General features: G+C 37.1%; 2 protein-coding genes and 1 long non-coding RNA gene across 3 annotated transcripts in view; 2 read left to right on the top strand and 1 right to left on the bottom strand.

Moving 5' to 3' along the window:
• Positions 1-709, top strand: part of LOC122073397 — a 61,893-nt gene extending 61,184 nt beyond the window's left edge. Inside the window, exons 17-18 of the mRNA XM_042637982.1 lie at positions 146-250; positions 330-709. Of these exons, the coding sequence (XP_042493916.1) occupies positions 146-250; positions 330-443 (219 nt within the window). The 3' untranslated portion in view covers positions 444-709. The remainder of the gene's footprint in view (positions 1-145; positions 251-329) is intronic.
• A 1,545-nt stretch (positions 710-2,254) lies between these two features.
• LOC122073003 lies at positions 2,255-3,462 on the bottom strand. Its single transcript, XR_006138620.1, has 2 exons — positions 3,403-3,462; positions 2,255-2,830 (listed from the first exon to the last, which is right to left on the bottom strand). It is a non-coding gene; the product is annotated as an uncharacterized LOC122073003 (long non-coding RNA).
• A 6,440-nt stretch (positions 3,463-9,902) lies between these two features.
• LOC122073919 (CDPK-related kinase 5-like) overlaps positions 9,903-16,752 on the top strand; it is an 11,274-nt gene continuing 4,424 nt past the window's right edge. Inside the window, exons 1-4 of the mRNA XM_042638635.1 lie at positions 9,903-10,741; positions 12,222-12,352; positions 14,000-14,041; positions 14,182-14,290. Of these exons, the coding sequence (XP_042494569.1) occupies positions 10,133-10,741; positions 12,222-12,352; positions 14,000-14,041; positions 14,182-14,290 (891 nt within the window). The 5' untranslated portion in view covers positions 9,903-10,132. The remainder of the gene's footprint in view (positions 10,742-12,221; positions 12,353-13,999; positions 14,042-14,181; positions 14,291-16,752) is intronic.

Here is a 16,752-nt window from a genome sequence, read left to right as displayed (position 1 = left end):
TGAGGATAGAAAACCATTTGTTCTATGTGGAAAATTCTTATTCATAATGGTGCATTTTGTAAGTTGCTGCACTCTGTAGTGAAATATAATGTCACTGGTCATTGATAAGCTAAATAGTAACTGTTTCATGTCTGTTATATTCCAGGTTGTGCCACCGGATCAAGCACGTACAATTTATCTGGCCTTGAAGAAGAAAGGGGTGCCTGTTGCTCTCGTTGAGTATGAAGGAGAACAACATGGATTTCGCAAGGTATATACTATTCCATATTTGATTCTGTGATCTCTGCGTCGATGTTGGAAAAGCAGTAATTAATCAATGTCATACACAGGCTGAGAACATAATCTTCACCCTAGAGCAACAGATGGTGTTCTTTGCTCGATTAGTGGGGAACTTCAAGGTGGCTGATGAAATTTCTCCAATAAGCATTGACAACTTTGACTAATCCAGTGTCTGGATTCCGAACTTTGTGTTTCTATCCGAAATTATGATTTTTATTTTGTGGGGGGCGGGGGTGAGTGGGTTGAGAGAGTGGGGAGGGAGGGGGTTTCCAGAAATTCTCATGTTGAAATGATCAGATGTATATTGCACCAAGTCATGTGGAGGAATGCCTGATGTTAAAATCCCGGGGATTATATACTTACCAAGAAAAAAGTTGCTTTGCATTTCTGTTGGTATGGTAATAAATCCAAGAATTGGTGATTGACAACATACAGACTATCATTGCAATTGCATCACCATCAGGCATGTTGATAAATATTTGTGGCCTTTGGAAAGTTTGATGATGTGTTTTTGTGTCTAACCATGCCTAGAGTCCAGTACATTGGACATGCTTGAAAGAAATCAATCAAGAAAATTTTGTTGTGGAGGATGCCTGGTGATGGTGTCACAAGAATGCTGTTTTATTTTTTCATTTTATAATAATAATAATTATTATTATTATTATTATTTTTTGTGGGACGGGGGATGCTATCATCGATTCATGATCTGATTAGCCTGACTCGGCATCTAATGGACTACCATTGAGCAAAGGAAATAAATCAAAATGCTACTCAAAGAATTGGGTTGGGGATGACTCTAGAGGATTTTTTTTTTTTTTTTTTTTTTTTTTAAATAAATTCATTACCAAGGAGAAAAAAATATACCACAGAAATAAGAGGGGGCACAAACAACTAGATGCAGGGCAGGGGCCATCAACAAGAAGGGGGAACATCATTTTATTTATTTATTTTTTTTTTTTTGCGGGGTGGAGGGGGGGAAGATGTACTCAAATGGATCAGTTATTGATTTCTAGGTTTCGTCGTAAACCTAACTGGTTACTTCTAATTTCGTAAATCAATGATTCAAACCGCATTCAAAGGTAGGACATTTCCTATTTTTATAGAAACTTTTGGACTAGAATGAATGGAATCTCCATTTATAGCCCCTCTAGATGTAATATATCTCTTCTCACCATCCCTAGAGGGGGTAGACCCCAGGACACAGCAGTAAGCTTATTCCTTGGGGTGTCAAGACCGGTTGATGGTTAATTTTTATTTTTTTTTGATAAAATCGGTTGATGGTTAATTGAGACATTGAAGTGTGGAGTTGACGTCAAAATAGATAGCTTTTCAAATTTTGTCAAAGGAGCTAGAATTGGAAGCCCATCTATGGAGATTGCGTTCCATCCAAATATGACTTATAGTAACACAAAAGAATTTGACCTGATAATTACCTGGTTTGACCTAGGTTAGGATCCAAAGGGTTGCTAGTGGCACCTTTGATCCTTCTGATTGTATAAACAACAGATTCATGAGATAGATGCCATTCTATTTGGAGATGTGTAAATCTGAACATGATTTCATTCCTTAGAATTTGGTTCTAAAAATCATATACCTCAATATTTATCCATACAAACATAAATTCATAACAAAAATTGTTGATAATTATCATGTTAGCACTTTCTTTGAGGCCTCTGAGTCCGAATGAGCTTCAGGGATTATTCCTAATTGAGCGATTTCATTCAGATTCAGATCACCCCTAATAAGCTTTAGGATGAAATCCTAATTGAACATTATTTTCCTCAAGATGAACTAAACCTTGATGGGCTTTCGGGATTGGGTTCCTAATTGAGCCTACCCTCTCGAGATGGATTTAATATAGTTGAGCAGAGAACCTTTTGTTCAAGAAGAGATTATACTCTGAAGCTGAAGTAGCTTATGGGAGAAGGATAAACTTCTTTACAGAGAGAAGAAACTATCAGAAGAGACAATAATCAAGGATAAAGTCTTAACTTTTGTTATAATAACCTTATTTTCTGAAATGGAAAGTGCCTTGGAGCTGAGGACTTGCCTTTGCAAGAGGCAATATATAATCAAGGAAAATTTTTCTTTTTGGGGTGGGGGTGGGGGATATAGTGGGGGTTACAATTTAATCAAAGATGAAAAATCCGGTCAGCATTTGGTCCAGTTTCTCTGGCTCCTCGCTAACGCATTGGGTGCCAAATGCAGTATCTGACGATTGGGAGGACTCGGACATGCACCCCAATACATGTGCGCACACCCCCAAATCCTCCTAACAGTTGGTTACTGTTGGGTGCCAAATGCATTGGAGAGGATCTTTTTCCTTATGTATGATGGTTCAAATTTTAATCAAAATCAATCAAAACCGAACTATTGACACCACCTACATACTTGGTGAATCACCTCCTTTCCAATTGGTATGGTAAGGAAACATGCAATTCCATCATTGTCAACTCAAAAGACATGATGAATACAGAATACCCGAAAGAGTTGGCTCACCTACACGTATTTGCACATTGACAACACAGTCCTTTGTCGACATCTGTCGTATCTGTTGACACAAAAACCCCTATCTTTCTTAGATGAGGACTAAGAACCGTAGGTAAAATATGCACATTCATGTAGTGGAAATGACTCAACACCAGTTCGACCATCCTCTTTACAGCATAGGTGTAAATAAATCCAATGCAACTTATATTGAGTCTAATTTGTGAACATGATTATCAGAGCTGGAGTGACCCGGACGATTGACCATTTAACTATCACCCAATGATGAAACTTGGCCAATTCATAAATATATTCACCTGTCTTCCCAGGTTTTGCTGAAAAGAATTTTTTGTGACCTTGAAAAAACTGAAACCTGAAAACCCAATAAGCAATTCTAAACAATCAGTTCAGAGCTGAACATTAAGCTTATTAGAAGGATTCAAATCCTCTCCAGCCGTGAGATACCCTTTGTGGTGCATGCCTAGTATCCTCCCAGCCGTCAGATGTGGTGGCGTAACCAGGGCGGCTGGAGAGGATTAGAATCCTAACCACAAAGTTGCTCAACAGGCAGTAGGTTTGACAAGAGTGACCAGTGCCATTCTTCCCATATGCATGTAGTTGCTTGTAGTTCCTTACCTCAACTGAATATGATATTTGAATAAATCCCCAAGAGCTTATAATGTTAACGGTTGGAATGTACCAAATCATATGAGAATACTTGGAGCATTCAGTTCTTAATATATAGATTAATGGATTGTTGGAATAGCGTGAGATCTCATTATCTTCTCCAAAAGGAAACCCCAGTTACGTTGCCTTCCAAGTGCTGAAATATGACCCTAACACCAAAAATTAACTCCACAGAATAGGACGGTTGATACCTACCCATGCCTACTTTCAGTTAAATTTGCTTTGTTTTTCTCTTTGATGCTCCTTTGATTATTATTGCATTACTTTTAATCAATGCAATGTGATGAAGGGTATCTAGACCATGATGTGATTCCTTCAATTTGCAGGATTCAAAATAAATGCAACCAACCTCCATCTCTTTCTCTCTTGTTGGCATGTGATATCTTGTATTTCGTCACTTACATTTGTGGATTGGTTCCAAAGGGCTGTTAAGAAGGTGTAGAGCCCGAAGGACCCAAAGCCTATGAAATTTTTTTAGGGCTATGTAGATATTTTGGTAAACTATTTGTATGGGATTTCACTATAAAATTGTAAAGCAGGTTCTTTCTCTAATCAATCTAAGAGAGGTGTGAGGAGCGACTGTAACCCTATTTTTCCATTGATAGTGAAGAAGTAGATCCCAATTCACCGTGGACTTAAGCAATCTTGCCGAACCACATAAATTATTTTGCATTGTGTTATTGTTTGTTTGCAATTTTCATTCTATTTTGCATCATTTTACTCTCTCTCTCTCTCTCTCTCTCTCTCTCTCTCTCTCTCTCTCTCTCTCTCTCTCTCTCTCGTTGGGCACAATGTCCTATATTCCCTCACTTGCATTTTTGGGCTGTTAGGAAATCGTAGAGTCCGAAGGGCCCACAGCCTATGGAAATATTTTTATAGCTATACGGGTATTTCGGTAAACTATTGGTATAAAATTTCACTATAAATTTATAGCGAAGGTTCTTTCTCTGTAATCAATTTGAGGGATGTGACGAGTGATTATAACTATCCTCCATTGATAGTGAAGTAAATCTCATTTCACCGTGGATGTAATCTTGTCAAACTAAACGATTCTATTATACATATGCAATCTTGTCAAACCACGTAAATCCTTTTGTATTGTGTGATTGTTTGTTAGTGATTTCCATTCTATTCTACATCATTTTCTCTCTCCCTCGTTTGGTGTCCTTGTTTGCTTTTGGATACGTAGGTTTTTGACGTATGAGTGCAGTTATGATTTCTAAAATCCAAGTTATCTTAGAGTAAGACCCTTACGCATTGGTGGTTGAAAACACAAGTAATTAAGTTTCTTCTTTGTACACATCACACATGCACAAACGCATCGTCCGTTGCATATATGATGGCATCTGATGAGCCTTCTCTCCCCCACATGTATATCTTCCAATTAATGTCATCAAATGGGTGTGTATTAAACACTTCTATTATTGGTGCTAGTTGTTTTCAAGTAGTTGAGTTTCACCTTCATCTTTCTCTGACGCTACTGACCTATGCTTCACATGTAAGGCATCATTTTCACCTTTTCATTCCAATAAAAGAAAACATCTTCATTAAGCTCACAGATGCCCATTTGTAATAGTGGTCAAATTCGGTGTTCGGTGTCTTGTGATCAAGAAATAATCATAGAGAGAGAGAGAGAGAGAGAGAGAGAGAGAGAGAGAGAGAGAGAGATCTCATAAGTTCATTAATGTAGTGGGGAACCCACTCATAAATCATAATGTGAATGATCAAAGTGGAGGTAAAGAAACTGGAAAGCTTTTTTGAGATGGAATAAACGATTCTTGAGCTGCTTTACTTCCTTGGGATATTTACAAAAGCCCACCACCTTTTGGATGGTCATCAGGTCTTGAAACTCCATAGAGAACTATTTGGAACACGATGTTGTTTATGAGAGTGTGGGACCAAGTTGTTTGGTATTGTAGCAATAAGACACTAAGGTTTACCTCTTCAAATGGTTTAGTTACTCTCCATTGTAGATTTATAAATGCAGTCCCATTTGACTCATGAAAGTTGATCCAATCATTCCTATATGGACCCTTAAATAATTTGGGTCAAAAGTGAAGCAAAAAAACAGTAGAGAACAGCCCAACGTGGGATACAATTGAGTTGTCTATATTGTGATAAATCACAATTGGGAATCCATCTATTGTTGTTTGTTGTTCTTGTTTTGTCCAAATATTGGTGTACTTCCATATTTCAAAGGAACCCACAAGGATCTTTCTTTACTTTGGAACCATCTTAGTACCTTTTGAAATTTGGGTTGTGGCTGTGGTTTAGGTAAATTTTAGAGGTACTGTTCCATTGATTATGGAAAATTGGAAGCAAGTACCTGGTTCAATACCCCATGAGGTTACGGCACAAAGTGATAATGTCATCTTAGAAGGAAGGGAAGGGAAGGGAAGGGAAGGGAAGGGAAGTGAAGGGAAGGAAAGTGAAATCAGTTTTATAAAGAAAATGAAAAGGAAAGTGAAATCGGTTTTATAATTAAAGAAAATGAAATTTTTTGTAATCATGACTTATGCAACTACCTTAGATTTTTACTCATTATAGTAATTAGAGTCTCATATAGATCAATATTTATGTTAAAGAATTTGGATCAAAATGTAATAAGAATTATAAGGAAAAGAATGCCACATGATTGTGTGGTCCCTGTGGCCAGACACATAGGGGTCAAGCAACCCCATGCACCCCTATGAAATATAAAATACCCACCCCCTATTAATGCCCCTGCATGCCCTTTCATTGGCCCTCGTATTGGTGCAATGGCCACGTGATGAAGTAGCATTCTTCTTACCTTAAATTATATAATCAGATTTTAAATGTTGTTAGTTTCACCTGTATTTTAGATCATAATTTCAAAGGTTTTTATTTTTGTTTTATTTATTTCCCTCTATAATAACTATAGAGGGAATAAAACTGAGTCAATATATATATATATTGGATAAATAAATATGATTTATATTAGGAAGATCAACCATAGAAATTATTTATTTGCTTAGGAAACTAATGAAAATATTTAAAGAATGTAAGAAGGATCTTCTATATGGTCTTCATCAATTTAGAAAAGCTTGTGATAGGATCCATAAAGAGTTAAAATGGTATGTGTTAGAGAAGAAAAATGATTAAATACATCAATATAGTTGTATAATTGCATAATGATGACCAAGGTAAGCTTGTGTAGCCAAAAGGTTGTGAAATTCAAATTACAATTAGATTACATCAAGGGTTAATTTTAAACCCATGTTTATTTGCTTAAATTGTTGATAAGCTAACTACAGATATTCAAGATCAGATCCTTTGTTTTAAGATTTTTGTTGACGATATTGTTTTGATGATTGAACAAAAGCATAGAGGAATTTATGGAAATCAACATTTAAATAAAAAGTTTTTAAGATAAGTAAAATAAAAACATAGTGTTTGATCAGTAACTTTAGTAATAATAGGACTGAAAGTGGGCCATTGGACTTTGATGAGAGTTACTGCAAAGAAACAACTTTTAGTATCTAGGTTCAATCATAAATAAAGAAGGAGAGAAAAAGATTAAGGTTATTCAAAGAACTAGAATTGGGATGGATGAAGTGGAAGGTGTGTCAGGAGTATTGTATGATTGATATATTCCTTTAAAATTAAAAGAAAAATTTTATAAGATAACTATACGAACAACAATAATGTACGAATTTGACTGTTGGGTAGAGAAGCGAAACAACATGTAAACAAATTTAATGTAGTTGTAATGATGATGTTCAGCTAGATAAGTGATGATATTAGAAATGATAATCATCACTATCCAATTAGCGAAGAATGGCGTCTATGGCTCACCAATTAGCTAAGAAGGTTAGAACTGAATATGTGTAACTATGTACTTTCTAAAATTTCTTCTTATTTATTTGATCGAATTTTTGTTTTCAAATAAAAGGAATGAATAGATTAGAGCATCCCAAGGTGGCAACTCAGTTGGCAAGAACATATAAAGGTGATTGATTCAAATTAGAGAAACCAAAAGAGCCAAGGATAGCCTAAAATAACTCTAAGAGAATGGATGATGAAAGACATGCATAGCTTAGGCTTAATTAAGACTAATGTATAATAATTATAACTTTGAATAGAATTAATTGGAAGAAAATAAAGAAAAAAGATCCATGTAATTGATCCAATTTAGAAATTGCGCAATTGATATTTGGCTAATTTAGCTTGTAAAGCCTTAATACCACGTTTTATTAGGATGAGATGCTTCCGAATGGTCTTAGTTGTATCATTCGAGAAGACAAAATTGACTTGCCAAATTTTCATTGTAATTTTTAATTTTGTCTAGGATTGTTTAAATATGATGACAACCAGAGATTGTTTCTACAAGGTTGGGGTAAGGCGGAGTATGTCCCCCCCCTCTCCCTCCCTCTATATTTTCTCTTTTATGCTTATTTCAATTAAATTCTAGAAGCTTTCCTAGGCTAGGATAATATTCGAGATTACAAAAAAATAAATAAATAAATAAATTGATCCAATTTAATTAGATTAAGGCAAAACTGACTTAAATGTATTTGATCGCCTTTATCTTCCCTTTCCTTAATTTCCCTTGCAATCAATGAGCATTAGCATGACATCCGCTTAGGCCAATACCAATGGTCATGGTTCCCTCCCTGCTTCAGTCAATTCGAGGTCTTACCAGATGTACCACTACCACCCACCGGCGATCAGTCCACATATATGAGTAAGGCATGTTGCATGCTTTCTTCTGGAGGGAGTAACCACAGTTGGGCATTTTTCTTCTTTTCTTTTGGTGTTGGCCCCACATTGGGGCAGATAACCATCCATTGGAGGCCAATCAGGGACCCACAAGGGGCCAGACAAGGGCCAGGAAGTGGGCACGAAATGGAAAATGACCGCTTATGGATGCTTCGTCATGTATTCTCATTGATTCACATACACACGTATGATCTACGCTCTCTCATAGAAAATATTACTTCATTATAAGAAAATGAGGGTAAAAAGGTCAAAATGTCAGCTTTTCCTAACTTACACCAGATCTAATTTTCTAAATGTCTGCCACTAAGCTAGATGCTCAACCCAAGTTCACATATTCTTAAGGCATGTATATATATATAATTTTTCAACTAAAATATGTAATATAGTATCTAAAATATGAGAGGAGGTGAGGCATGCCTCCAACTTTGTTGGAGCTAGCGGATCAACCAACGGGAGCGTTGGGATAAAAGGGGCAAAGGAAACTTTTCCCAAGGGAAGGATGAGAGAGATAGACAGAGATCTGAATATATCGATAACATACCTAGTATTTTCCCATAAAATATAGATTAGATTTTTTAGGATAATGGTCAGCATGAATTGCTCCATGCCTAGATTTTTAGGTATCAGTTTTGGGTTTAAGTATTGGTATCAGATCATCGGCCAATCTGACTATGATCGATACCAATATGAAATCAATATAATCAATAGTATCTACTATATAGGTGGACTTTCTTGAAATTTTGGCCGATTCAATTGGCCAATATGTATCAATATCAGCCATGACCAATACTGTATCCGATACCTCCGATACTATGAACTAAACCCCCACCCCGTGGCTAACTTCGTTCCTTGGGAGTACTTCCTTTTGAGTCCGGTGAATTTTTACTTATGTGAACATCCCTGATCCGTGAATATATCATCTATTTTCTCTTAGATATCATATCCATGGATGAGGATCGTACACATATATTCACTTACGTGTAGGTTCATTGCTCTCACTTATTTTCCATTTTTTTAATCTTTTAGATCTTCTCTTGTTTAACGATAGGCGAAGTTGCGAACACCCAGGTTCCACCTTCCATGCAAATTAATTAAGGGATTAATTAATCAATAATCATTATTATACTACCAACCCCGAATCTATTATGTTTGCCTTCATAATTGCATATGCTTTCTTCACTCACAGCAGAGAACAAAAGCCAAAAAGAGATTAATTCTCGCCCAATTGCGCGGTCTCACGCACGGCTAGGATGAACCCATACGTTGGGCCCCGACGTGATGAACGATAGAGATCGCTAGTAATTTCTACGCGCGCGTGGAGCTAGCGGCGCTAGTATGAGTCCCTAAAATCCCGGCCTCCTCACCAGGATTTAGTGCACATGCATGTTCGCCGTTTATTGTGACGGAGCGTATTAAATTCTTTCGCGCCGGTTTTGCTGAAGTTAGCGGTAGAACCGCTGGGACGGGTGAGAAGGGTATAAAGGACTTTTCAGGAGAAAGAGGAGAGAGATAGATATAGTTATACCGGCGGCATACCTAATTTTTTAATAATTAATTATATATTTAAAGTTTAATCAACGAAATTTATTTGAATAAGATAAGGGGAAAAGCCGAGAACGGGTTAGATGAACACCACGTGGACGAACGTTGTACAAGATAAATAATCTCCGTTGATGTAGAACCACTGTATCAGTAAAGCGAAAAGCACTGTCGTTTCTTCTCTGTTTCTTCCATCAGTTTTCTTGTTACCATCAAAACTCTCTCTTCTTCCCTTTCTCCTTGTTTTTGCTAGGGTTTTGAAGCAGAGGAACAAGGGGGGAGATTGGGAGAGAGAGAGAGAGGGAAATGGAGATGAGGGAGTTGTATGGGTGGGAGTGATGTAGTTGCAGTTGTGGTAGAATGTGGTGAATTTGGTTTTGGACTGAGCTTTGAGTGATCAATGGGTCTCTGCAGTTCCAAACCCGCTTCAAAACCCAATCCTTATGCATGTAGAGAGAAAGAGATTGTCCATGGAGACCCTCCCAAGACTTCTCCTCCGACTGATACAGTTAATGGAGGAACTGAGAATCGTCAACAACATCAACAATCACCACCCCAGCAGCAGCAGCAGCAGCAGCAGCAACAACAACAGCAGAAAGAGGATCTGGAAGCCGTAAAGAAGTCTCCTTTCTTCCCTTTTTACAGTCCAAGCCCCGCTCATTACTTTTTCTCGAAGAAATCTCCTGCAAATCCGAGCTCAAAATCTACACCAAGTAGGTTCTTCAAGCGTCCCTTCCCGCCTCCGTCACCTGCCAAGCACATACGGATGGTGTTGGCACGGCGTCATGGGTCGGTGAAACCGAACGAGCACTCCATTCCTGAAGGGAGTGAGTCGGAGGCCGTTGCCGGACTTGTTAAGACCTTTGGATTCTCCAAGCACTTTGCCAGTAAGTATGAGCTCGGGGATGAGGTTGGGCGTGGGCATTTTGGTTATACTTGCGCTGCTAAGTTCAAGAAAGGCGAGCTCAAGGGCCAACAGATTGCCGTTAAGGTAATCCCCAAAGACAAGGTACGTAATCTCTCTTTATGAATCAGTTGGTAATAGATCAGAATATTGATTTGCTTCAATTGAGTGACTGGTTAATCCTGAGAATATTTTTAATGACGCCAATTTATTCATACTTAATCTTTCAAGCTCGAAGATCTTTTGAATCTGATATATGCTTCTCTGATGAAAGAATAAAAAGTACTTTTTGAAGTGACGAGGACCAATTCCTTTCTCCTGGAAGTGTAACTTTCTATTGTTCATTCATTCTCGCTTGAAGCGTTAAAAGTTAAAGTGATTATTGCTCCTTGGTTCTCTTGCCAGGTGATGGAATCACTTATAATTTCCAATGGATCTGCGTAGTTTAGACTTTTGAGGAACTGGTGGTTCACTGAGAGAACTTAGTATTAATGAGACTTCCTTGATGACTCTGGCCATTTGGCAAAGCTGACATAACTATTGATTATAGCTGAGATAGTGTTAAACCTATTTCTGTTTGTAGAATTTGCGATATGATTCAAGGCTTTAAATTCTAATTAAATCTTTGAATTTTGAGATTTCTTACTGGTTTCAGGGGTCGATGGTGGACCTTGGCGCAACGGTAAGGTTGCTCCATTACGACCTAGTGGTCTCGGGTTTGAGTTTGGTAACAGCCTCTCCGCAAAGATGGGGTAGGGCTGCCTGCATTATGACCCTCCCTAGACTCCGCAGCGGTAGGAGCCTCATGCACTTGGTACACCCTTTTTATAATGGTTCAAATGGTAAAAGTATTTATGGAATGAGGTACACATTAATTTCTAAATGCAAAATTGGAAACAGTTAAGTGGTAGAGAAGAAATAGGAGTGTATATATTTGGGGAGATCTGTCGTGAATAGAGGGTGGAAGGAAAACTGCTGAGATTATTTTAATTGAATTGTTTCCTACCAATTTTTAAAACTGCTGCGTGCACTCTCTTGACCACCTCCTTTAAGAATATACTCAATTACACATTGGATTTTCGGTCTCAAGAGAGCACAACGTATTGAGATTCCAAAATTGTGAAATTAGTGAAGGATACTTTTGATGGAGGTATAGAACATGGATCACCGGTTTGGACCTTGGGAATGAATGATTTTGATGTGTGGCACCAGGGTCCTTGGACTAATTATGACTCTATATAGAGGGGCAGCTTGGTCCAACCAACAATTGAAACACTTGCCCAATTCAGGATGAAAACCACTTAGGTCTAAATTAATTAAACCACTGGAAGGGAGTAATAATTTATGGAGAACCCGAATACAAAGTTTTTAATATGTTATTCGTTATTTCTGTTACTGAATAAGTTGTAATATTTATAGTCTATTCTTTCAATGATCAATGTGATTGACCTGAAACCAGTCAGGAATCAATAAACGTCTCTGCTTGCTTTATGGGGATGTATTGATGTATGCTCAGCATTGCATGTTACTGGATTCCGTTCCATGTCTCTTATTTGATAATATCAATATGATTCTATGTCGGCAGATGACTACTGCCATTGCTATTGAGGATGTGAGACGGGAGGTGAAAATCTTGAGAGCTTTGACTGGGCATGGCAATCTAGTGCAGTTTTATGATGCATGTGAAGATCATGACAACGTCTATATAGTAATGGAGTAAGTTTAGAACTTTGTGGTGCTATTCCAATTTAATCTCATAGGCATGGATTACATGGTTTTTCGGTGATTATTCTTGAAACATGACTTTTAAAATCTCTGGAGCTGAAATTAAAATTTGAATTACTAACAAATAAAAAAGAAAATCTCATTATGATAAATTTGGGAGCTCCACACCCACCTTATGCTCTTGATGGAATTTTTTTTTTTTCAAGTTTTAAAAAAATAGATACTGTTCTGGCACGAAAGAATTCATGGCCAGTTGTACCATCTGGCCCATGATGGAACCAGTTTTGCTTTAACTGTGTCATCCATAACTAGGGATCTGGAGCAATAATTTTTCTTCTGCTGGAGATAACAATGCTTTTGTACTACCAATCCCAACTCCCAGGCCTGCATAAAGGAGTCTTGCATTAGGTTAGCACTCAGTATCAAAATCTTTGGTCAAACTTTCTTTTTTCCATTTTTCTTTTTTGGCAATGCCTTAATCGAACCATTTGAATATCAATCTTCCAATTAATTCATGTTTTGGTAAATATAAAAACATGTGTCCCCTCAAATATCAGAATCCCACCACCCCCCACCACCCACCATTTAATTCTCTTTAGATAGAAAAAATGATTAAGCCTTATACGGTTACAGAAAAATAGATTAAAATGAACTTGACCAAGCTACTTGATCTGGTTTGAAATTTTATGTTTGACCTATATGGCTATATAGGTCTGTCCTATTATATTTATGTTACTCAAAATTTCCATTGCTCTTAATTCTTTTGTTTAGGTTGTATAAATTATGAAAAGTGCATGCACAAAAGCACAATAGATGGTGGGAGAAAATGAGAATTGTAAAATGACAACATTGTGCTATGGTATAAATTTTCTGATATTCATTGTTTACTGCAATTTTTTTATCGTTTTATATGTTTTAAAAAAAAAAAAGGAGAAGTGGAGGAGCTGTCAACAATCAATTTTCATATACTGCTTTATTGTAACATTTTGTTTCAAAGAGATGTGTTATCCTATTATTGTGGATGTAGGCCCACATTTGTCTGTAAACTGAACCTTACCTTAGTGTTGCAAATTGCAATATCATTCATCAATAAGATTTCCAGATTGTTGTTTGGCCCACATGATTGTTCTTATGCATGTATTCATGCTTGTTCTATCATCGCAAAAGTTGCCTTAAAAATTTGACACTTGGTAATATTTTCTTGGGAGAGGCGAAAGCTGGTGGCATACACCAATATCAGGGCTGGACACAGGAGGGCAGGGGGATCTTTTCCAATGGTGAAGGAGAGAGGATGACACATGCTGGGAACCCTAGTGGTGTGCCCAGCCCTTTCCCTAGTTTCTTTATTTGCATGAGCTCTACCATATTTACTTGTTGACATATACTGACGAGCGCCAAGATAATGAAAATTTAAAACCTTTCTAGTCATTATTGGACTTGATAAAAAACTGGTTGTTCTTCAAGATTCCAGTGGAGAATTATGGTTCTTCTCTTACAAGTTGGAGCCTGCTGGCTCTTAATGTTTGCATGGGAAGTATATGGTTTATTTGCTCTACTTGGCAAGTACAAAATTTCTATCAGCTGGATATTCTTATTGCTTGTTTTTTAACTTTGTAGATTTCTTTATGCATATTTCAGGTTATGTGAAGGAGGGGAGCTCTTAGACAGGATACTTTCGAGGTATTACTTGTACCTTAAGACTATGAAGTTCTCAATATTGTTCTTCCACTTTGGCTTTATAACGTGAATGTGTAGAATGACAACCAATTTGGTTGATTAGTAGTTTGCAGCTTCTGAGAAGTACTTTGCTACTTTTATAGGGGTGGGAAGTACTCTGAAGATGATGCAAGGGCTGTTATGGTACAGATATTAAATGTTGTTGCATTTTGCCATCTCCAGGGCGTGGTCCATCGGGATCTTAAACCAGAGGTAAAAGACGTCCCTTATGCTTGGTGTTCCCGATTGCCAGGCAAACTATAAGATAATTAAGAATTGCTTTGGATCTGCATGCATCAGAAAACATGAGAAAGGGGTGGGGGTCAGTTCCTTGAGTTTCATCTGGAAGATCCGCTGAACCAAAAACTGACCGGATGATTATTTGGATGGTCCTGACCTTTCCAGTTATTTACTTTAATGCACACATTATATTTTCGTGGCTGTCCAGAATACATAGTTGGAACTGTAAGGATCATCCTGTTGAACTGAATATTTCTTTGTAGTTTTCCCCAAGAGAAATCATCAAATGGAAGAACCAACATTTGTGAGATGTACTGTTTTATTTCTTTTGCCTTGATCCCTTGATGTACGTGGAGCTCGTGGACCTTTGCTTCATGAATATTCTTCCTTCTTTTCTTTATAAAATCACTATTAAATATGGGTGGGGGACAAACCTTGGTGTAGAACAGTTGGGTTTCCAAGCAATTTCAAACAATAAAGAATTTTTTTTTTAATGAATATGCTTAGGAGGAATTAAAGAAGTTTCCCCAGCTAGCCATGCTAATGCAGTTGAGGGTTCTAGGAAAGGATATAGTAACCAAAACTACGATTGTAGGCTTGTAGTTACGATCGATTTGGAATCATTAGAGTCTTAGAGCAGGGATAGAACTGTTAGCTGATAGGAGAGTTAAAATATTTCACAATCTTACAGTCAGATCTGAACCAAAATCTGGTCGAGTGTAAGGGACTGATAGATCTATCAATTGATATAAAATTCTTGAAAATCAGAAGTAGATAATTCCCTGGCTCTGCTTAAGATTTAACCTGGAAGCAAGAATTATGAAAACAATTCTGATGATCAAATCTAAGAAGCAGTTCAGATAGGATTTTGATTCTGAGATTTGATTCAAAAATAATATGCAGCAGGATCCAAAAAGAAATATTGAAGTTGATTGAAGAACAGGAGAAGAGAGAGTATGAGAAAATCTAGAGAAGAAGAATAAGGTGAAGAAATAATGGGGTGATCACCTAATCGCAGAGAAGATAAGAACTAGAGGAAGAAGAAGAAAGAAGAGCCCTCCTTTATGTTTGCAAAGCTCAACAGATCAATAACTCTTGAAATCGATGCAATTCTGTTATCCAACTTATGTCTAGTTTCACACGTTGAATAAATTAAATAGACTCAAAACAAAACTCTATACTTGTTAACGAGTATCCTAATCTAACTCAAACACTTAACTACTAATCTCGTGTAATAACTTCAACCTACCCAAGGATTAAAGTATTGGTATCGGTTGCCGTATTGGTCGGCCAAAATTAAGATACGTATCGGAGGGTATTGTATCGTATCGGAGATACGCTAAGATACACTAAAGATACATACATAAATGGATAGGAAACATTTTCTTAAACACTTTTGCATAAAGAATTTGTTAAAAAAAACTATTGATAACATGTATTATGCATAAACACTAAATTGAGGGTATCGCACTAAAAAAGGTTTGTAGTTGTCCCATTAATGTAAAATCCTTATTCCCAACCTTGATTTCCACTTTAATTAGAGAGAAATATGGCCGGTAGTAACTTTGGAACAAAAACCTCTTAAAAAATCGTGTTTTTTTGAAAAATTATCCATCTTGGCCATTATATGACCGTAACACACTATATCGGTACATACTGATACTCACCGATACGTACCGATACTCATCTATACATACCGATCGATACATACTGATACTCACCGATACCTACCGATCGATATACACCGATACTCACTGATACGTACCGATACATACCAAAATGTACATTTCACCTTGATTTTATATTTTTCATAAAGTCATATGTGCATATCGTATCGTATCGATGTGTATCGGTGGTGTATAGATGCATATCGATATGTATCGTGGGATATATATTGATATGAAAGGATTTTAAAAATTCCATGTATCGTATCGGTGTGTATCGTATCGGTTGGCTAAATTTAAGATACGTATCGGAGGGTATCGTATCGGTATTGGAATCGGAGATATTTTAAACCATGAAGCTACCTCACTTTTTGGGCATATAAGTTAGGTCCGTTACAATGATACCCTAGAAAATAAAAGATCCAACCTTTTGATATACCTACTTAAAGATCAATTTCGACCCATTGGACTGACAGCTGCCCCCTGTGGACCTTCTGGATTTACTTTTGGGATCCCATATGGGTTCATAGTCTAAAGCAACTTCACACATCCCCTGAGATCTGCCTTTTCCCAAGGGTTAGCCATGCAAGAGTACAACAGTTTCAATAGGGAATTAGGGTGGAGGACTAGGCAGACAAGAAAGTAGGAATTTATTATAAAAATAAAGACTTAGAAAGTAAAAAATATTTCCATATATCAAGAATCGGGTTTGAGTTTGAGGAGTAGGCGTTAAATGGAATCAGTTCTTTGATTTTCTTTTTTTTTTTTTTT

Source organism: Macadamia integrifolia, chromosome 3 (genome assembly GCF_013358625.1).
Source record: "Macadamia integrifolia cultivar HAES 741 chromosome 3, SCU_Mint_v3, whole genome shotgun sequence".
NCBI lineage: Eukaryota > Viridiplantae > Streptophyta > Magnoliopsida > Proteales > Proteaceae > Macadamia > Macadamia integrifolia.
This window is presented reverse-complemented; position numbering and strand designations above follow the sequence as displayed.